General features: G+C 43.8%; 1 protein-coding gene across 3 annotated transcripts in view; it reads left to right on the plus strand.

Moving 5' to 3' along the window:
- The window catches only part of BCAT1 (branched chain amino acid transaminase 1), a 95,124-nt gene that overhangs the window by 27,444 nt on the left and 51,120 nt on the right, over positions 1–16,560 (plus strand). For all 3 annotated transcript variants that reach the window (XM_034782352.1, XM_034782343.1, XM_034782361.1), the window contains exon 2: positions 206–277. In XM_034782352.1, the coding sequence (XP_034638243.1) occupies positions 206–277 (72 nt within the window). The remainder of the gene's footprint in view (positions 1–205; positions 278–16,560) is intronic.

Genomic DNA, 16,560 nt, shown 5'->3' on the forward strand with positions numbered 1-16,560 from the left:
GTATTAAATCACTCAACTGAAAGAAAAATAAAAAACAAAAAACAAAACAGGAGGATGGTGGAAAATACAGTGCCTAATATTCTTATTCTGATCAAGTGATGATGAAGCCTGATTTGATTTTGTCATCAAAGTATTAATTGACTAGGTATTTGCCTCTTTGCAACATGCATTTAATTTGGTATCTCCTGCTTTTTATTTCTTGCAGGGCTGTCAGAATGAGTGCCCAGCTGGAGGATGTACAGGGGGAGCCACAAAGCAAGCGAGTGAATCTTTCAAGGTAAGTTGTTTGCAAAATGATAGGTGCATGAAACATTTCAGACGCCGTGAGAGACAGTGATCTGGAGATGTTTATGATCATTGTGCACGACGCTGGGTTTATGGACATGTTGGATCATCATAATGCTGGACATAAGTGTTTCATGCTGACAGCATTTGAAGATAATGCATTAACCCCTGTAGAAATTAGAGCATTCCAAAAAAACCACCCACATTTGTTCCTTATTGCAGTGAGGAAAGAATAAGCAACTGCTATCTTTTGTGATCAGCTGCTTGGGATATGAGAAAGGAAGAAGTTGGATGCCTCTTAAATATCATGTTTACAAATCTGAGGATTTGGCCAAATGGATTTTGCTGGGCCATTAATGTTGATTTTTCAATAAGTCTTGGAGCACTGGGGAAGTTCCAGAAGACGGGGGGGGAAAGCTAATGTCATGCCAATTTTCCAGTAGGGTAAATGGGGATGACCCAGGTAATTATAGGTCTGTCAGCCTGACCTTGATCTCATGCAAGATAATGGAGTGGCTGATACAGCACTCAATTAATAAAGAACTAAAAGAGGGTAATGTAATGAATACAAATCAACATGGGTGTATGGAAAAATAGATCTTAACATGATGGGGTTTTTTTATGAGATTATAAATTTGATTGATAAAGGTAACAGTGTAGACATAATATACTTAGACTTCTGTAAGGCGTTTGACTTGGTATCACAACATTTTGATAACAAAATTAGAACAGTATAAATAACATGTCACACATTAATAGGATTAAAAACTGGGTAACTAAAAGGTCTTAAAATGTAACTGTAACCGGGAATTTTCATTGAGTGGATCTGTGTCCAGTGGGATCCCACAGGGTTCTTGGCTGTACACTATTTAACATCTTTATCAGTAACCTGGAAAAAAACCCATAAAACCATCACTAATAAAGTTTGCAGATGACCCAAAAATTGGGGAAGTGGTAAATAATGAAGAGGACAGGTCACTGATTCAGAGTGATCTAGATCGCTCAGTAAACTGGATGCAAGCAAGTAATATGAGTTTTAATACTGCTACATATATACATCTGGGAACAAAGAATGTAGGCCATATTTACAGGATGGGGAACTTTATCCTGGGAAGTAGTGACTCTGAAAAGGTTTTGGAGGTCATAGTGGATAATCAGATGAACATGAATTCCCAGTGTGACACTGTGGCCAAAAGAGCTAATGCGATTCAGGGATGCATAAACAGGAGAATCTCAAGCAGGAGTAACGAGATAATTTTCCCTTTATTTTTGACACTGATGCAACCACTGCTGGAATACTGTGTCCAGTTCTGATGCTCACAATTCAAGAAGGATGTTGATAAACTGGAGAGGGTTCATAAAAGAGCTACGAGAATGATTAAAGGATTAGAAAATATGCTTTATAGTGATAGATTGAGCTCTTTGAGTCTATTTAGCTTAACAAAGAGAAGTGTAAAGGGTGACTTGATTACAGTTTGTAGGTGTCTATATGAGGAATAAATATTTGATAAAGGGCTCTTCAGTCTAGCACAGTGGTTTTCAAACTTTTTTTTTTCTGGCGACCCAGTTGAAGAAAATTGTTGATGCCTGCAACCCAATGGAGCGGGGGATGAAGGGTTTGGGATGTGGGAGGGGCTCAGAGTTGGGACAGAGGGTTGAGGTGTGGGGGGTGAGGGCTGCAGCCGGGAATGAGGGGTTCAGGGTGTGTGGGGGGGCTCTGGACTGGGGCAAGGGGTTGGGATATGGGAGTGGGTCAGGGCTCTTAGCTAGGGGTGCAGGCTCTGGGCTGGGGCCAGAGATGAGGGGTTTGGGGTGCAGGAAGGGGCCCTGGGTTTGGGGGGGCTCAGGGATGGGGCAGGAAATTGGGGCGCGGGCTTACCTTGGACAGCTCCCGGTCAATGGCGAACCAGTCAATGGGAGTGCAGAGCCAGTGCTTGGGGCGGGGGTAGCGCGTGGAGTCCCGTGGCCCCCCTGCCTAGGAGCCGGACCTGCTGCTGGCCGCTTCCGGGGTGTTGGAACAGGTAGTGACTTCTAATGGCCCAGTCGGCGGTGCTGACCAGAACCGCTGTAACCCAGTGCCTTACATTCCATGACCCAGCACTCGGTCAAGACCCACGAAAACCACTCATCTAGCAGAGAATGGTATAACCCATTTGAATGGCTGGAAGTTGAAGCTAGACAAATTCAGACTGGATATTAGGTGTAAATTTATAACAGTGAGTGTAATTAACCATTACCAAGGATCATGGTAGAGTCTTCACTGACAATTTTTAACTCGAGAGGATGCTTTTCTAAAGGATATGCTCTAGGAATTATTTTGGGGAAGTTCTATGGCCTGTATTATACAGGACGTCAGACTAGATGATCACAGTGGTCCTTTCTGGCCTTGGAATCTATGAAATCAATCTGATTATTTGAACCAATTTCCAGTTGCCTGCTTACAGCTGAGGTCCAGCATAAGCATGGAAGATGGACAATTCTCTGCTACACTCCAAGTAGTGAAGCTTCTGATGAAGGCAAGTCAGTTCTATAATTAATTCTGCTTTCTTCTTTCACCTATCTCGAATTATGACACCGTCACTCTCCTTGGTGACTTTAAAGTTCTAGTGGCACATGGAAATTGTTACTGTACCAGTTACTCCAGATACCTTAAACATCAACAGTGAATGTCTTTTACAGTTGTGTGTTTCTAAAGAGTTTGTCATTATGAACACCTGGTTTCTTAGGAAAGGAATTCACCAGTTTACTTGGTCAAGTAATAAAGTCCGAACAAAGAAAATGATTGATTAGAATGTAATCTGTTGTTGTTGAAGATCATCCATCAACAGCTGTAGAATTTATTGGTCTGCCAAGCTTAGTAACACCAATCACAAAATATTCTCTGCACATTTCCATTTAGACTAAAAAGTGCAGGCAAAGTGACGAGCGGATCACCAAAATTTGAATTACCCAACTTCGAAACTGATGGTTTTCAAAACTACTAAACAGTTGAAATCTTGAATAAGTTTGAGACCCTACCAGAGTATACTGATGCTGAAACCACCTGGATGGACTGGATCTCCTTTAATACTTTAGCTATCACGGAACAGTTGCGTATGGCTCATTTGATAGGTTATACGGTCATGTATTGTAAGCTAGATGGCATTCGTAACAAAGCAATGCATGGTGACTGCAAAGCTTTTATGGAAGCCAGAGCCATCGCACTTGAGAAAGCGTCTGCCAGGAATGATTTTGCCTCTTTTTATGAACACTTTTGTGACCTCACTGACAAGAGAGACAGTACCAAGTGAATGACCTACTCCCATTTCAGGTCAGCTAATTGATACAAAAGCAGAGTAAATGGCATGCTGGAGTGAACGTTTCAGCCAGCTGTGAAATGCACCCCCAATTTCTTTGGACCCTGACATTAAGGCCACTGCTGAGTTGACTCATTCCTCACAAAATCATCCTGGCAAATTCACTATTGATGACATCCACAGAGATGTAAAGAAAGCTAAGGGAAATAAGGCACCTGGAATCTGTGGAATTCTTGCAAAACTCTTAAAAAGTGCTGGACCGGCTATTTTTTGTGTGAATGCGATGCTGTTCAGCATCATCTGGAGAGTCGGTCCTGTCCCACTGACAAAAAAGAATTTTTATTACTTTGGAAATGTAAAGGCAGCAAACGAGACTCTTGTAACTATTGTGGCATTACTCGTCTGTCCATACCAGGGAAAGTTTTTTGCTTCTGCTTTGTTGGCCCAAGCCACTGATATCTTAAGAAGCAAGAGAAGACCACAAGAAGCTGGCTTCAATTCCAGTTATTCGGCCGTGGAGCAAATCGTCACAGTCCATAGCTTAGCAAGAAGGCAAGAGAATTCAAGCAGGCCCTTCAAATTGTATTCATTGATATCAAGGCTGCCTTTGACTCTGTTAACAGGGAATGTCTTTGGCTGAAACTCAGAGCCATTCCTGACAAGCTCTGAAGAATTTTCTGTCTCTTATATAAGATGACTCCTCAAGCTGCTTTCTTGTAAATGGGAAAGGATTGCCTTCTTCCAAATTAGGTTGGGCATTCAACAAGGATGCGTTGCTGCCTCAGAACGCTTCCATGCTATCATAGACTCTGTGCTTGAATGGACACTAAATAAATGCATTTTAGGTATACTGCATGATGATGATAACCTCATTGACACTGATTTTGCTGATAACACTGCTCTACAGCCAAAATGCTTCTGAAATAAATGTAGTCAAACTTTACTAATTCTGGGTCACTGAGAACGAAAATGATGCTTAAAATGGTTGATTGGCTCTAGTTTTCAAGATATGCTATTGGATCAGTATATACGACCCTTGACTTGGGAATGGCGGAGGATAAGTGAGTTATAAAGGGAAGGGATCTCAATTTAAACCAGAAATGACTAAAATACATCTTTGACTGGATCTATGAATAAATCTATGACTGGGTTTGGACAGTACTTGCTTTTTAGGCAAAACAATGAATGATGCAATCTGAAGCTGGTATTGCGTCATACATGATATGAATTGCATCATGTTATTCCTAGAAGTCAGGGATGATGCAATCATAACGAAGCTTACATCACTCTGCTGAACAAATTGCCCTCTATCAGCTCTAGAAATCATACAGTGTCTTGCTCTCTTATTTGTCAGTGTTTGATTTTTGCAAAGGGACACATTTCTGTTTATCCAAAGTGAGCAGAGATGCCTCGTACTTGTGTGAACAGTGCAGATAACTTCTGCTATGTTTGTGGTGAAGTGACTTTTGCATCACAAAAGCGCAGTATAACCACTATGGTTAAGAAAGCCTATCACCTTTATTTTGGCTGCAAAATTGGAGATCAGGACAAGAGGTGGGCCCCACACATATGCTGCAACACTTGTGCAACAAATCTTCGCCAGTACCCCACGGTGAGATGAAGATGAGGATATATAATGCTTTGGTGGTCAGTATTCTGACCTATGGGACTGAAACATGGCTCCTTACTGTCAAGTGTGAAAAGAAGTTGGACACTATTCAGATGAAGCATCTCTGAATGATTGAAACATCAAATTCAAGTCAAGTGAAGTGACTTGCTTCCTAACTAGACAGGTCCCACTCTCTCAGTCATCCAACTCTCACTAAGGTGGTATGGTCAACTTCTCCGAATGCCTACCAACTTCCCTGCAAGAATCATCTTCAACTTTGACCCAGTGAAAGCAGGAAGAAAAAGGACCCCCCCCTCCCCAAAGATCTAAAACATGATGGCTGGACGGTGTCAGCAGACACCTATCCTTCATAGGCATCCTACTACATAACGTGCCCAATTTGGCTCAGGGCAGAACATCATGGAGGTGTATAATGCATTTGGTGGCTTATGTACTGTCCAAAGGACTGCCTGAGAACTAACCTAATCTTACCGCATTCGGTGCCTGCTAAAAAGTTGCTGGATATTAGTCTTTAAATTTAAATAAAAACGGCATTTATCCGTGTACCTTAACACTTACAACATACCGCCGTTCCCATATGTAAAACAATATCATCCAGTATTGATTCAGAGATGGAAAATTCCTCCCAACAAAGACTGTATCATATACATTTATTATTCCTATTTATTAAGCTTTTGCAATGTTCACAAGTAAGTCCTTTCCAGCCCGCTTCAAAGTTCTGGAGTCAAGGGTCTGAGCAGCCACTTCAAAGCCTAGCACCTCAGCTTGGGCATACTGTCAGAGCTTAACAACCAGACAATACTTATTAATGCTGATGAGCTGCCAGAAGCTGCTACGAAGCAGTGCCCCGCTTTTTCTTGTATGTTTAGAACTTAAAGCAATTTAAGATTTTGTTCTTCTCTTTTCCTCCTCTCGCCCTTTACCCCCTCTACAAAATGCATTGGTGATTTTAAGCAGTGTATGTGCACAGATGTCAACTTCACAGAGGACTTCAATGGCTCAGGTTTGATACAGGAGTGGGTGGAGTGAGATTCTGTGGCCTGTGTTGTGCAGGAGGTCAGACTAGATGATTATAATGGTCCCTTCTGACCTTAAAGTCTATGATTCTATGATTTCTGCAGGAAAATTGGAGCTCAGCAAGAGCGCCCCAGAAACTCCTCCTCTTCCGCTTAATCTTCTATGCTATTTTTTGCCTTTGCTTCTTCCTTCTTTCCTCCTCCTTCCTACTTATCCTCTTTGTTTTGTCTGTACAAGTTTTGCCTTTCTTCCTTTTTTCACATCTGTGTATTTTTTTCTCTCTCTCTCTTCATACTTTATACTCATGTCCTTTAAAAAGCCCCATCAGATTTGTGCAATTGTTTTTAAAAAAGCCCAGTTGAACCGTCATGTGCTTTTTCAGCATTTCCTCAGCAACATAGTTACTGTTGACTACTGTGGTATTTGGGACGAAATTGTAGTGATAACCCTGGTAATCAGCCTGCCCTTCCTGATTCTTTGCTTGCTGTGCCAGCCCAGTGCACACTTCTGTTTTAGGCTTAAGTAATTATTTCCCTTTTAGCTGCCCAGGCTTAAATCAGAAATGAAAAATAAATGCTACCAAAGGTTATAATCAGTCTTGATAAGGCCTATTCTTATCCTGGCCTTCATTTGACATTCACAAGGGTTTTGCCACTGACTTCATTGGTAGCAAGATTTGGCCGCATGGCAACAAGCCGCCACTTTTCTTGTAGTTCTTGCCTCCCTCTGCACATAAAGAGGGATGCCGGGAAGCCAGATCCTAATATCTGCCATTTCATAGTGGGCACCACAGTTCTGCCTGTGTGGGTAATGGTTTAGGATGACTCTTCCACTAGAAGTTCTGCTTTGGAGAATGTCAGTTTTTAAAAATATTTATATTGTATGTAACTAGTTGTCAAGCTTCAGGGGCCCAGTATGTGTGGAAGTCTAGAGCTGTTCTGTTGACTCCCCTTGGCAGACAGACTAGGTAAGTTTCATTAGGTCCACTGTTATCCTCTGATCCCTTTATACTTTATAGGGCTATAAAGAGGCCTTAAAGCCAGTGGCTCTCCCCTGTGTAAAAAAACAAAACCCGAACAAACACCAAAATAATCCTGCTGTAAGGGCTGGCAGAACTGCCCTATGTGCTTTCTCCTCCCCCACTTGGAACCTCCAGCATATGCCAAAGGGAAGAAAGACAGGACCAGCGTGCCAATGTGCTCTGACTGTTTTGGGGCCATGGGCAGACTGAGCATAGATTAGAGCAACCCTGTGGCTGTGCTAAATTAGACTGTCAGTCTTGCAGATCCCCAGCAGGCTGAGAATACTGGGAGGCACTTTCCTTTTCCCCCTCCTTCTGCTCCCCTCCATTACCGCATCTTAGCCAGAATGGAGAATAATGACTGAGAGTCAATCTGAGGCAAGAGAGTGCTAGCAGGAGGGACAGAGGGTCCTGAATGGAGAAACCCTAAAAAGCAGCCAGCTCAGGATAAGGTCTAATTCGTAAGTCCATTTCTGCCTTACGGCTCTGTTACTTGAGGTAAGATTAAGTGCAGACCCCTGACAGGGATGCGTTTTTAGAAAATATTCTATTGTCTATGTGTTTGAGAGGGCCGCCTGGGGATCCTGCTGGTCACACTGTATGAAATAATAATTTATACTTGCTTTGAACTTTACAACCAAATTAAAAACACTGTATAAATTGGGGAGGGGCAGGGAGCTAGTGGGGAAAAATAAAACCCCAAACCAATCCAGTGCACTTCACAACCATTTCAGTGGAAGCAAATTGCAAAGCTGTGACTTCAGAAACAACCGATAATGATATTGCTAAGGGAATCAAACTCAATAGGAGGTTGATTACGCTGGAGAAAGTTGCTATTTATGCACCAATAACCTGGTGGTCCAAGATCTTACAATTGGAAGTACAGAAAAGAGGGCATAGTTCAATGGTGGTAAGTAAAATGTATTGTGTAAATTGTGTAATGCCCATTCTTGAATGCCAGATTCCTTCTCCTGAGACAGCATTTCTTCTTAGATCCTAGCTTGTAGTCTTTAGACAGGTTAAACTCCTATGAACATCAGTGGGACTTTTATCTAACAAAAGACTGCAGGCTCATCTCATTGCAGACTGGCGGGAAGTGTTTCTTATGGGTCTTTGGGTGTGCTAAGTACCGAACTCCGCCACTAGCTTTTCATTGCTCTCCACTCTCATTGACTACTCTGAAGTCAGTAGACTAGATTCCGCATTTCCAGCGCATGAATTATCACTAAAATACCTTTTAAATTTCTCCAGCAGTCAGAAAGCTAACCCTTATTGTATTCAAAGTCTAGGCTTCCTGAAGACTCAATCTCACATTTACAACTGACACCGCACCATTAATTAAGTTAGGGATGAGGCACATCAATGGGAGCAATGCTTACACTACTGCTACCTGTGTTGTATCAGTTTTATGTACAATGGATTTCAGTCTCTAGGGCTGTCAACCCAGAACCTTTCACCAGCATTAATATCACTTTTTCAACTAATCTTTTTCTGTACTTTTCAAAGGACTGTCAGTGGTTAACAAGGTGTGTTTAGCTCTTTTGATGTCTTCTACATCTAGTTTGTATTCAAAAGAGTGCAGTACATGAAAACACAGGAAACTGATCAATGAAATTGTGCTCATACTATGCATTGCAGAAAATATTTCTGAGGTTGACGTACGTACAGGAAATGAGCTTACACAAGTGCAAAATCTTCACAGCAGAACAGATATAGTCTCCAACTCTGCCAGGTAGTGATAACATGCAGTGGCTGTGATTATGATTAAGGCATTGGTTCCAGATTAGATTGAAGTTACTTTTTAAAATCACATTAGGGTGGTTGGTCACATTCATGATTACGCCAAGGGTAGATTAATATTGCTTGGGTGTCAACTATTCATTTCTATACTTTATCATATTTGAATTTCATATTTAAATATAACCCTAGCTCTGAATGTTCTGGGTTTGTAATGTTTGCTCCTGGGATAATTATAATATCTGCATAACTTTTTTTACCCTTAAATTACTGCTGCTTACTCTGAACCTTAACATAGTTTTGTGTCATGGAATTTCCCCCCCCCTTTTTTTTTTTTTAAATATAAATGGAAAAGTTCATACATGAACACTAAACAAGAAATTCAAGGCTTCCTCAGTTTACAGAATCTTGCCCTTAATTTACAATTGACTTACTGGTTTAGAGGGCACTATGGTTACAATTGATTTAGGGTTTAGAGAACACTTAATGGTGTTGGTGATACCAACACTAGGTGAAGGGTGGGGGGGAAGAGTGCAGATTCTGAGCTTTAAAGGCTCCCCCCCCCATGAACCTGTATAGTTGAGTAATATAATATTCTCTGTATACACTCGTACTCACCCTCAAAAACAGTTGTTAAAGAGAAACAACTCTGTCACAGTAGTGCCAAACAGTAATTTGTTCCACACTCAGATTAAGTGTAAAGCAACTAAAAATACACTACAAAGGAAGTGCACGTGCTTATGGTCCATGTTGAGAGGTTGCCAGTAAAATTTCCTGCACATTTTGGTTTTTGTTCTTGCAGGTCTTATTAGACAGCTGTCACTATTCCTTCTGCTAGGAGTCTTAGCTCTATGTTTTAATGTGCTCAGCCTATGAATCCCCAAATCAAGTAACTCTTGATAGTCATATTTTTGTGAGCGGCGTGGCTTGTGCTTTTCATCTCTCCGCATCATTGGGGAGGCGGCCTATATTTCTCCATTTTCTGGCGGCTAATGTAGCAGAGATTAAAAGCTTCATGTATTGTGGTTTGAGGTGAAGAGCTGTGCAGGTGTGCGGTTTAACTGGCTGTTAGTTCCTAAATGTGTGTGAGCATAAATAAGCAGCCCAGAGAATGCATGATGGGATTTGGCTCATGAGGAAACAAATGTAAGTAAGTTGCAAGGCAAATTGGATGTTGTTACTCTGTGCAGCAGGATTTTCTACAGGAAGAATACATCCAGAAAGCATTAAATAGTTTCCTAGCTTCCACTGGAAAATGGTATCCCCATTTGCAAAATAGTCTCCAAATGTAGGGCCTGATGCATCACTGCATTATTCCATTTTTACACCACTGTAATTCTAAGGTGGTGCATGGGTGGGTGCAATTCTCACTGAAGTTAGTAGCAACTATGTGTGTCTGTCTGAGGCGAGGATCTGACCCATCCAGTGTTTGATTTGAGATACTGAACATTTTCTAAAAATGATCACTTTGTCTTTAAATAATCATTTTTCTGTTTGCAACTCTTTCCTTGTAAAGTCAATCAGCTGTAGAGGTGATAATTTTTTTTCTTTACCAAAAAAAAGGGGGTGAGGTGGGAAATTTCCTCACAAATTCACTTTTTCCACCTTTATGTAGCCCCTGGCTAACGAGGCTGGCAGCTGTTCCCTGTTTGCCAGTTAGGCCTGGGCTTACTCAGCCAGCTCCAGTTCCCCTTTCCTGATTGGAGCTGACATGACAGAGGTCTGGCTCAGGGTTTCCTAGCCAGCACCCTGTCACACACCTCCCCCCTTATGAACTGCCAGGTTCGTCCTTCCAACCTCTCTGCTCTCATCCAGTGGGGTTTGTCCGGGGAAACCTCTCCCCCTCTTTCAGGAGATCACCTGCATCATCTCCTGTGGGTTCCTTCATCCCCCACTCACAAAAAGTACACTGGGGAGTGGATGTCCCCATAGCTCTGCCGCCACCCACAGGACCTTACACCAATTGACCCCTGTGGGTGTCCCTTCTCCTTTATCCCCTTTTCTTCCAGTAGGAGGTCAAAGTCAATCCTGACCTCCTGCTGGACACCCCAGGCCCTCCCAAGCCACCAACAGGGGCCACCATTTCTTCTCCTGGGAGCTGCGGTGTGGGGAGCTCCAGTTGACCCTTTTCTCCCTCTATGGGGCTTGGGCTGGCCATCTCCCCCGCACCTCCTCTGTCTACCCTATCCAGGCTCTGTTGTCTAGGGTTCTCATGTTCATTACCCCAAGGACCTTGCTCTTCTTCCTTCTCGGGGCTTCTCAGTCTAGGGGACCCCCCCTTCAGGGAACCTTTCCTTTTTCTTCGGGGGAGAGGGCCCCAGTCCATACCCAACATAACAGGGTACGGTAACCCCTCTACTACCCCAACCTGCTTCCATTTAAAGCTGCCTAGCACATCTAGGGGCACCAGGGCCACCGGGCAGTATCTCCTGTCTCCATGGATATACTCCAGGGCCATCCCTGCACCTGGAATTATCCAGTGCGGTTTTATCAGCCTCCTCTGGATGAGCGAGCAGGCTGAAGCTGTATCCACCAGGACCCTATGGGGTTTCCTCCCCAACCTCACTGGGATAGTGAACAGCCTCTGCCCCCTTGTCCACCCTCCAACATTAGTCCAGCCACAAAATTCGGCCCAGCCACATTCCGTATCTGGGCAGTCCCCGTTTTTATGTTCTGGGTGCCCGCACTTCCAGCGGAACAATCACGCCAGCTCTACTGGGAGCTCCTTGGGGTTCCTCCTTCCTCTCGGGGCCTTTCCCAGGAATGGGTTCCCTCAGCTTCTTCCCCAACTCTGTCTTTATAGGGTCGACCTTCCCTTCGGGGAATATCTGCCTCTGTGTACTCCTCGGTCAGCTTGACTGCTGCATCGACCGTACTTGGCTGATGTTGCCTGACCCAGTCTCGGATATTCTTGGGGAGGCCCTGTAATAATTGTTCTAGGACGAGGGCATCTGTTATCTCCCCCACCGTTTGCATCTCGGGCCTCAGCCAACGGGTGGCCCAGTCCATCAGTCTCTAGGTAAATGCCCAGGACCGCACATCCCCTGTCCATCGCTTGAGCTACTCCCACCAGGTAAGAAGCCAGCTGTAGGGCCTAGGTTGCCCTGTCCCATCCGGCGCCCATGGCTACCTGCTCAAACATACCGAGGAAGGCATCCAGGTCATCTGCCAGGCCCATTTTACAGAGTCCCAAGCCCGGCGGCCGGGTGCCATCCCCTACGTGTTGGTGCTGCACGCTGGCCTGCTCTCTTATAAAGTCCTATAGGCTTTTCTGCCCGCCAGGTTAGCAAGGCCTCTCTCTCAGCCTGGTGGGACTGCTGGAAGCCTTGCATGGGCTTCTGCATCTCCTTCTGCTGTTTGACGAGCCATTGCAGGGTCTCCTCAATCTCCGGGCCTCCAACCACGTCCATTGGCTCAGGTCCCAGACAAGCCCCCACGTGTAACAGGGCACAGGTGGGCTCCTTTTTCTTCTACCACTTCTGCACCCACAAATGAGCCAGAGACCTCTGCTTTGGTGTTATCACCTGAGCTCTTTATTTACAGTAGAAGTTCCCACCACCTTGTTGCTACAGGCAGTGTCAAGCTTACAGCCTCTAACTCCCTGGCTCCTCCCTTTCCTCTCCCCCTGGCTTCCTTCCTGCCTTTATGTAGCCCCTGGCTAACGAGGCCGGCAGCTGTTCCCCATTTGCCATATAGGCCTGGACTTATTCAGCCAGCTCCAGTTCCCTTTTCCTGATTGGAGCTGGCATGACAGAGGTCTGGCTCAGGGTTTACTAGCCAGAACCCTGTCACAACATGTCTTCAGATATTATCCTCTATTTGAAGATTTTAGTATCTCTTTCCCTTTCCTTTGCTCTCAATTTATCAGCATTTATTGGCATCTGTAGCTCATTTGCCCACTTGATCATAAAATACCTGTTCTTGTACTGTATTATTGCTCTCTAGGGCCATGTATTGTGTTGGAGAGGTTGGTTTTCTCTTAAGAGGATGTCCTCTACTGATGTTAGTTCCTTATTTAATAATTCTACTTTAATGGCTTATATTAGTCCTCATGATAAATGTTGGCTGTTCAGCTATAAATTTTCCTTTCGGAGAAAAGTTGCATAAAGGAAATAAATCCACATTTTCTCATCCTGTTTTCCTAATCTTTTGATTGTGTGAAATGAGCATTAACTCCAGGAATACATGTACCCAAGACAGCTGCTTTTACATACTGTTTCCTCTTGCCTCAGGACATAAACTGTCCAGTTAAATGTATATAATATTACCCACTGATGGCATTTGGTGGGAGGAGGGTTACATCACCTTCTGAAATGTCTAGCATTAGCCACTATTAGACTCAAGATACCAGACCAGAAGCCAGTTCTGATGTTGATGGAATAATAGTACTTTGTCCTTATGTAGCACGTTCCATCTGAGGATCTCCAAGCAATGTATGAGAGTTTAATTATTACTGCCCTTTGCAGTACTAATCAACGTCTTTACAGATGGAGAAGCTGAAGTTATCAATTTAACTTCTCACTGTAGAGATGTTAAATGATTTGCCCTGAGTGCTACAATGAATCTGTTGGTGAGTCAAGAGCAGAATCCATGTTTACTGACTCATAGTCTTGTGCTCAAAGCATTAGATTTGGGATTTTCCCTAACACTTGCAGTGTCTTTTTTCAGTGCAGTTCTTCTAATCTAGTGACTACTGGCAGAAAGAGACATCCTTTTACCTTCTCGTAAACTAAGAGCACATCTGTGTTGCAGAATTAGTTTGTGTGATCTACCCTTAAGTAACTTTCTTCGTATTAGCCTATCATGAGGGAGGATGGCTACAGTACACAATACCAGTCAAGTGCTGAGTGGTGTTGCTGTAATGTTCTACATCCACACTGATGCTGCACTCACTTGTATGTGGCACTAAGACTTCTGGCAGCACATCCCATGGTTATGTAAACTTCAGTAAACTGCATTGCTCTATGAATGCTTTTGCAATATATTGTGAGGATCTGTGGGTCTAGAATTCGCATCTGCTGGCTCCTGTCCACACAGCCATTTGATAACTTCGGTGAAGCGGGGAACAGAGCCCAGGAGCCCTGATTGCTCAGGCATCACTGGATGCCCCAGCCATAGAGGCCTTAATTGGTGGTGCATACTAAATCTCCTAATTGGCTCAGGTATGCTATTTAAGACCTGGGGAAAACACTTGAAGGCTGTATATGCAACTAGGTGGACCACAGCTTGCTGCTGCAAGCAGACCCTGTACTCCTGGGGGAATTCTGTGCCACTGCACACATGCAGAATTCATGTCCCCCGCAGAATTTTTTTTCTCTACAGAAAATAAATTCTGCCAGAGAGGTGCTTCAATTACAGTTTTTGCCCACTGGGGCTGCTTTGGTTTCAGAAAAGAGGGCAGCCAGCCATGGATAGGGAGGAGGAGAGGCTGCTTTTCCTCACAGCACCCTGCCTGTGGGGCCAGGTGGCAGGACAGACAGAGCAGGGCACAGGGAACTGCTAGGGGGTCACACAGACTGGGGTTCAGAAGGGCTGATGGGGGCACAGGAGTTAGTGGGTTGACAGCATTGAGCCAGGGGCTGAATGGGATTGAGGGTGCAGGAACACATGGGTTAGGAGGAGGGCTAGTGGGGGTGCAGGGACACATGGGGATGGGGGAGGAGGGCTAGCTGTGTGGGGGTGCAGGGACACACACGGACAGGGGCAGATGTGCCTGACTGAATGGGAGAGGCCAGGGGTCAGCCACGGTCTGCATGGGGGAGGCTCCCCAACTCCCTGATAATTCTTCCCCTGACAAAAACCCTGTTCCATACTTCTCCCACCCATACCTAACGACCCAAATGATTCACTCCCAGGCTCCTTGTGACAGGTTGGATCACAGAAACCCCCTTGGGAGCTGCCATCTAATGTACCAAGACTACTTCTATTCCTGTTTTCCCTGCCAGCTCAGGACTCCAGCACCCTGTCTTGCTGAGCCAGACACTCCTGTCTGTTCCAACACAGACCCAGGGTCTGAATTACTTGCCCCAAAGCTGCAGGTTTACCTGAAAACAGCTCACAGAAGTGTGCTTGTCTTTAGCACTCAGATGCCCAACTCCCAATGGGGTCTAAACCCAAATAAATCCATTTTACTCTATATAAAGCTTATACAGGGTAAACTCATAGATTGTTCGCCCTCTATAACACTGATAGAAAGATATGCACAGTTGTTTGCTCCCCCAGGTATTAATACATACTCTGAGTTAATTACTAAATAGAAAGTGATTTTATTAAATACAGAAAGTAGGATTTAAGTGGTTCCAAGTAGTAACAGACAGAACAAAGTAAGTAACCAGGCAAAGTAAAATAAAATGCGCAAATCTATGTCTAATCAAACTGAATACAGATAATCTCACCCTCAGAGATGCTTCAGTAATTTTTTTTTCTCAGAATGGACTCCTTCCAGGCCTGGGCACAATTCTTTCCCCTGGTACAGCTCTTGTTCCAGCTCAGGTGATAGGGGATTCTTCATGATGGCTCCTCTCCCCCTCTGTTCTTTTCCACTCCTTTATATATCTTTTGCATAAGGTGGGAACCCTTTGTCCCTCTGGGTTTCCACTCCCCCCTCACTGGAAAAGCACCAGGTTAAAGATGGATTCCAGTTCAGGTGACATGATCACATGTCACTGCAAGACTTCATTACCCACTTGCCAGCACACACATATACAGGAAGACTCACAGGTAAACACAGCCATCTGCAGACAGTGGGAGTCATCAAGATTCCAAACCACTATTAGTGGCCCACACTTTGCATAATTACAATAGGCCCTCAGAGTTATATTTCATATTTCTAGTTTCAGATACAAGAGTAGTACATTTATACAAATAGGATGATCACACTCAGTAGATTATAAGCTTTGTAATGATACCTTACAAGAGACCTTTTGCATGAAGCATATTCCAGTTATATTATATTCACTTATCATGTTTTTATAAAACTATATAGACCTCACATTGTCACACTCCTTCTCAGCAATTCCTTTCTTTTCCCTCAGCTCCTCTGTTACCCCTGACTCCCTCCACCCCCCAAAGCATTGCACTGCTTCTGAAGGGTGCGGGAAATACATTTCTGTATTGTAGTTTAAATGAATTATTACTCAGACTTCTGTATTATTATGCCTAGTAAGGAATCTAGTTGCCAGAAATCATTTCCTGAATCTTTTTTGTTGTCTGTATCGTTACAGACATATGTGCTGACAGGTACTTTGAAATAAATTACCAAAATAATTGAAACTGGCATGATTATATTGTGTTATTTTGACAATTAAAATATGCACAATTTTAAAATATTATGCATAATTTTTTTAAAAAAAATTGGCACAGAATTCCCCCAGGAGTAACCCTGTTGCATTTCCTGATACCTCACCTCACTCCTGGCTTTGAATTTCAGGTCCCTATTTCGTGCTACTAGCCCCTTGTGCTGCCCCTGCTCCACTATCCCAGCCTCAGCAAATCCATTGGGATTCTGAGTCAGGATGGCTCACTGACTCTGACCCTGTCCCTTCAGCATGACACCAGTGGAGACTGTGTCTTTT

Source organism: Trachemys scripta, chromosome 1 (genome assembly GCF_013100865.1).
Source record: "Trachemys scripta elegans isolate TJP31775 chromosome 1, CAS_Tse_1.0, whole genome shotgun sequence".
In the NCBI taxonomy this organism is placed as follows: Eukaryota; Metazoa; Chordata; order Testudines; family Emydidae; genus Trachemys; species Trachemys scripta.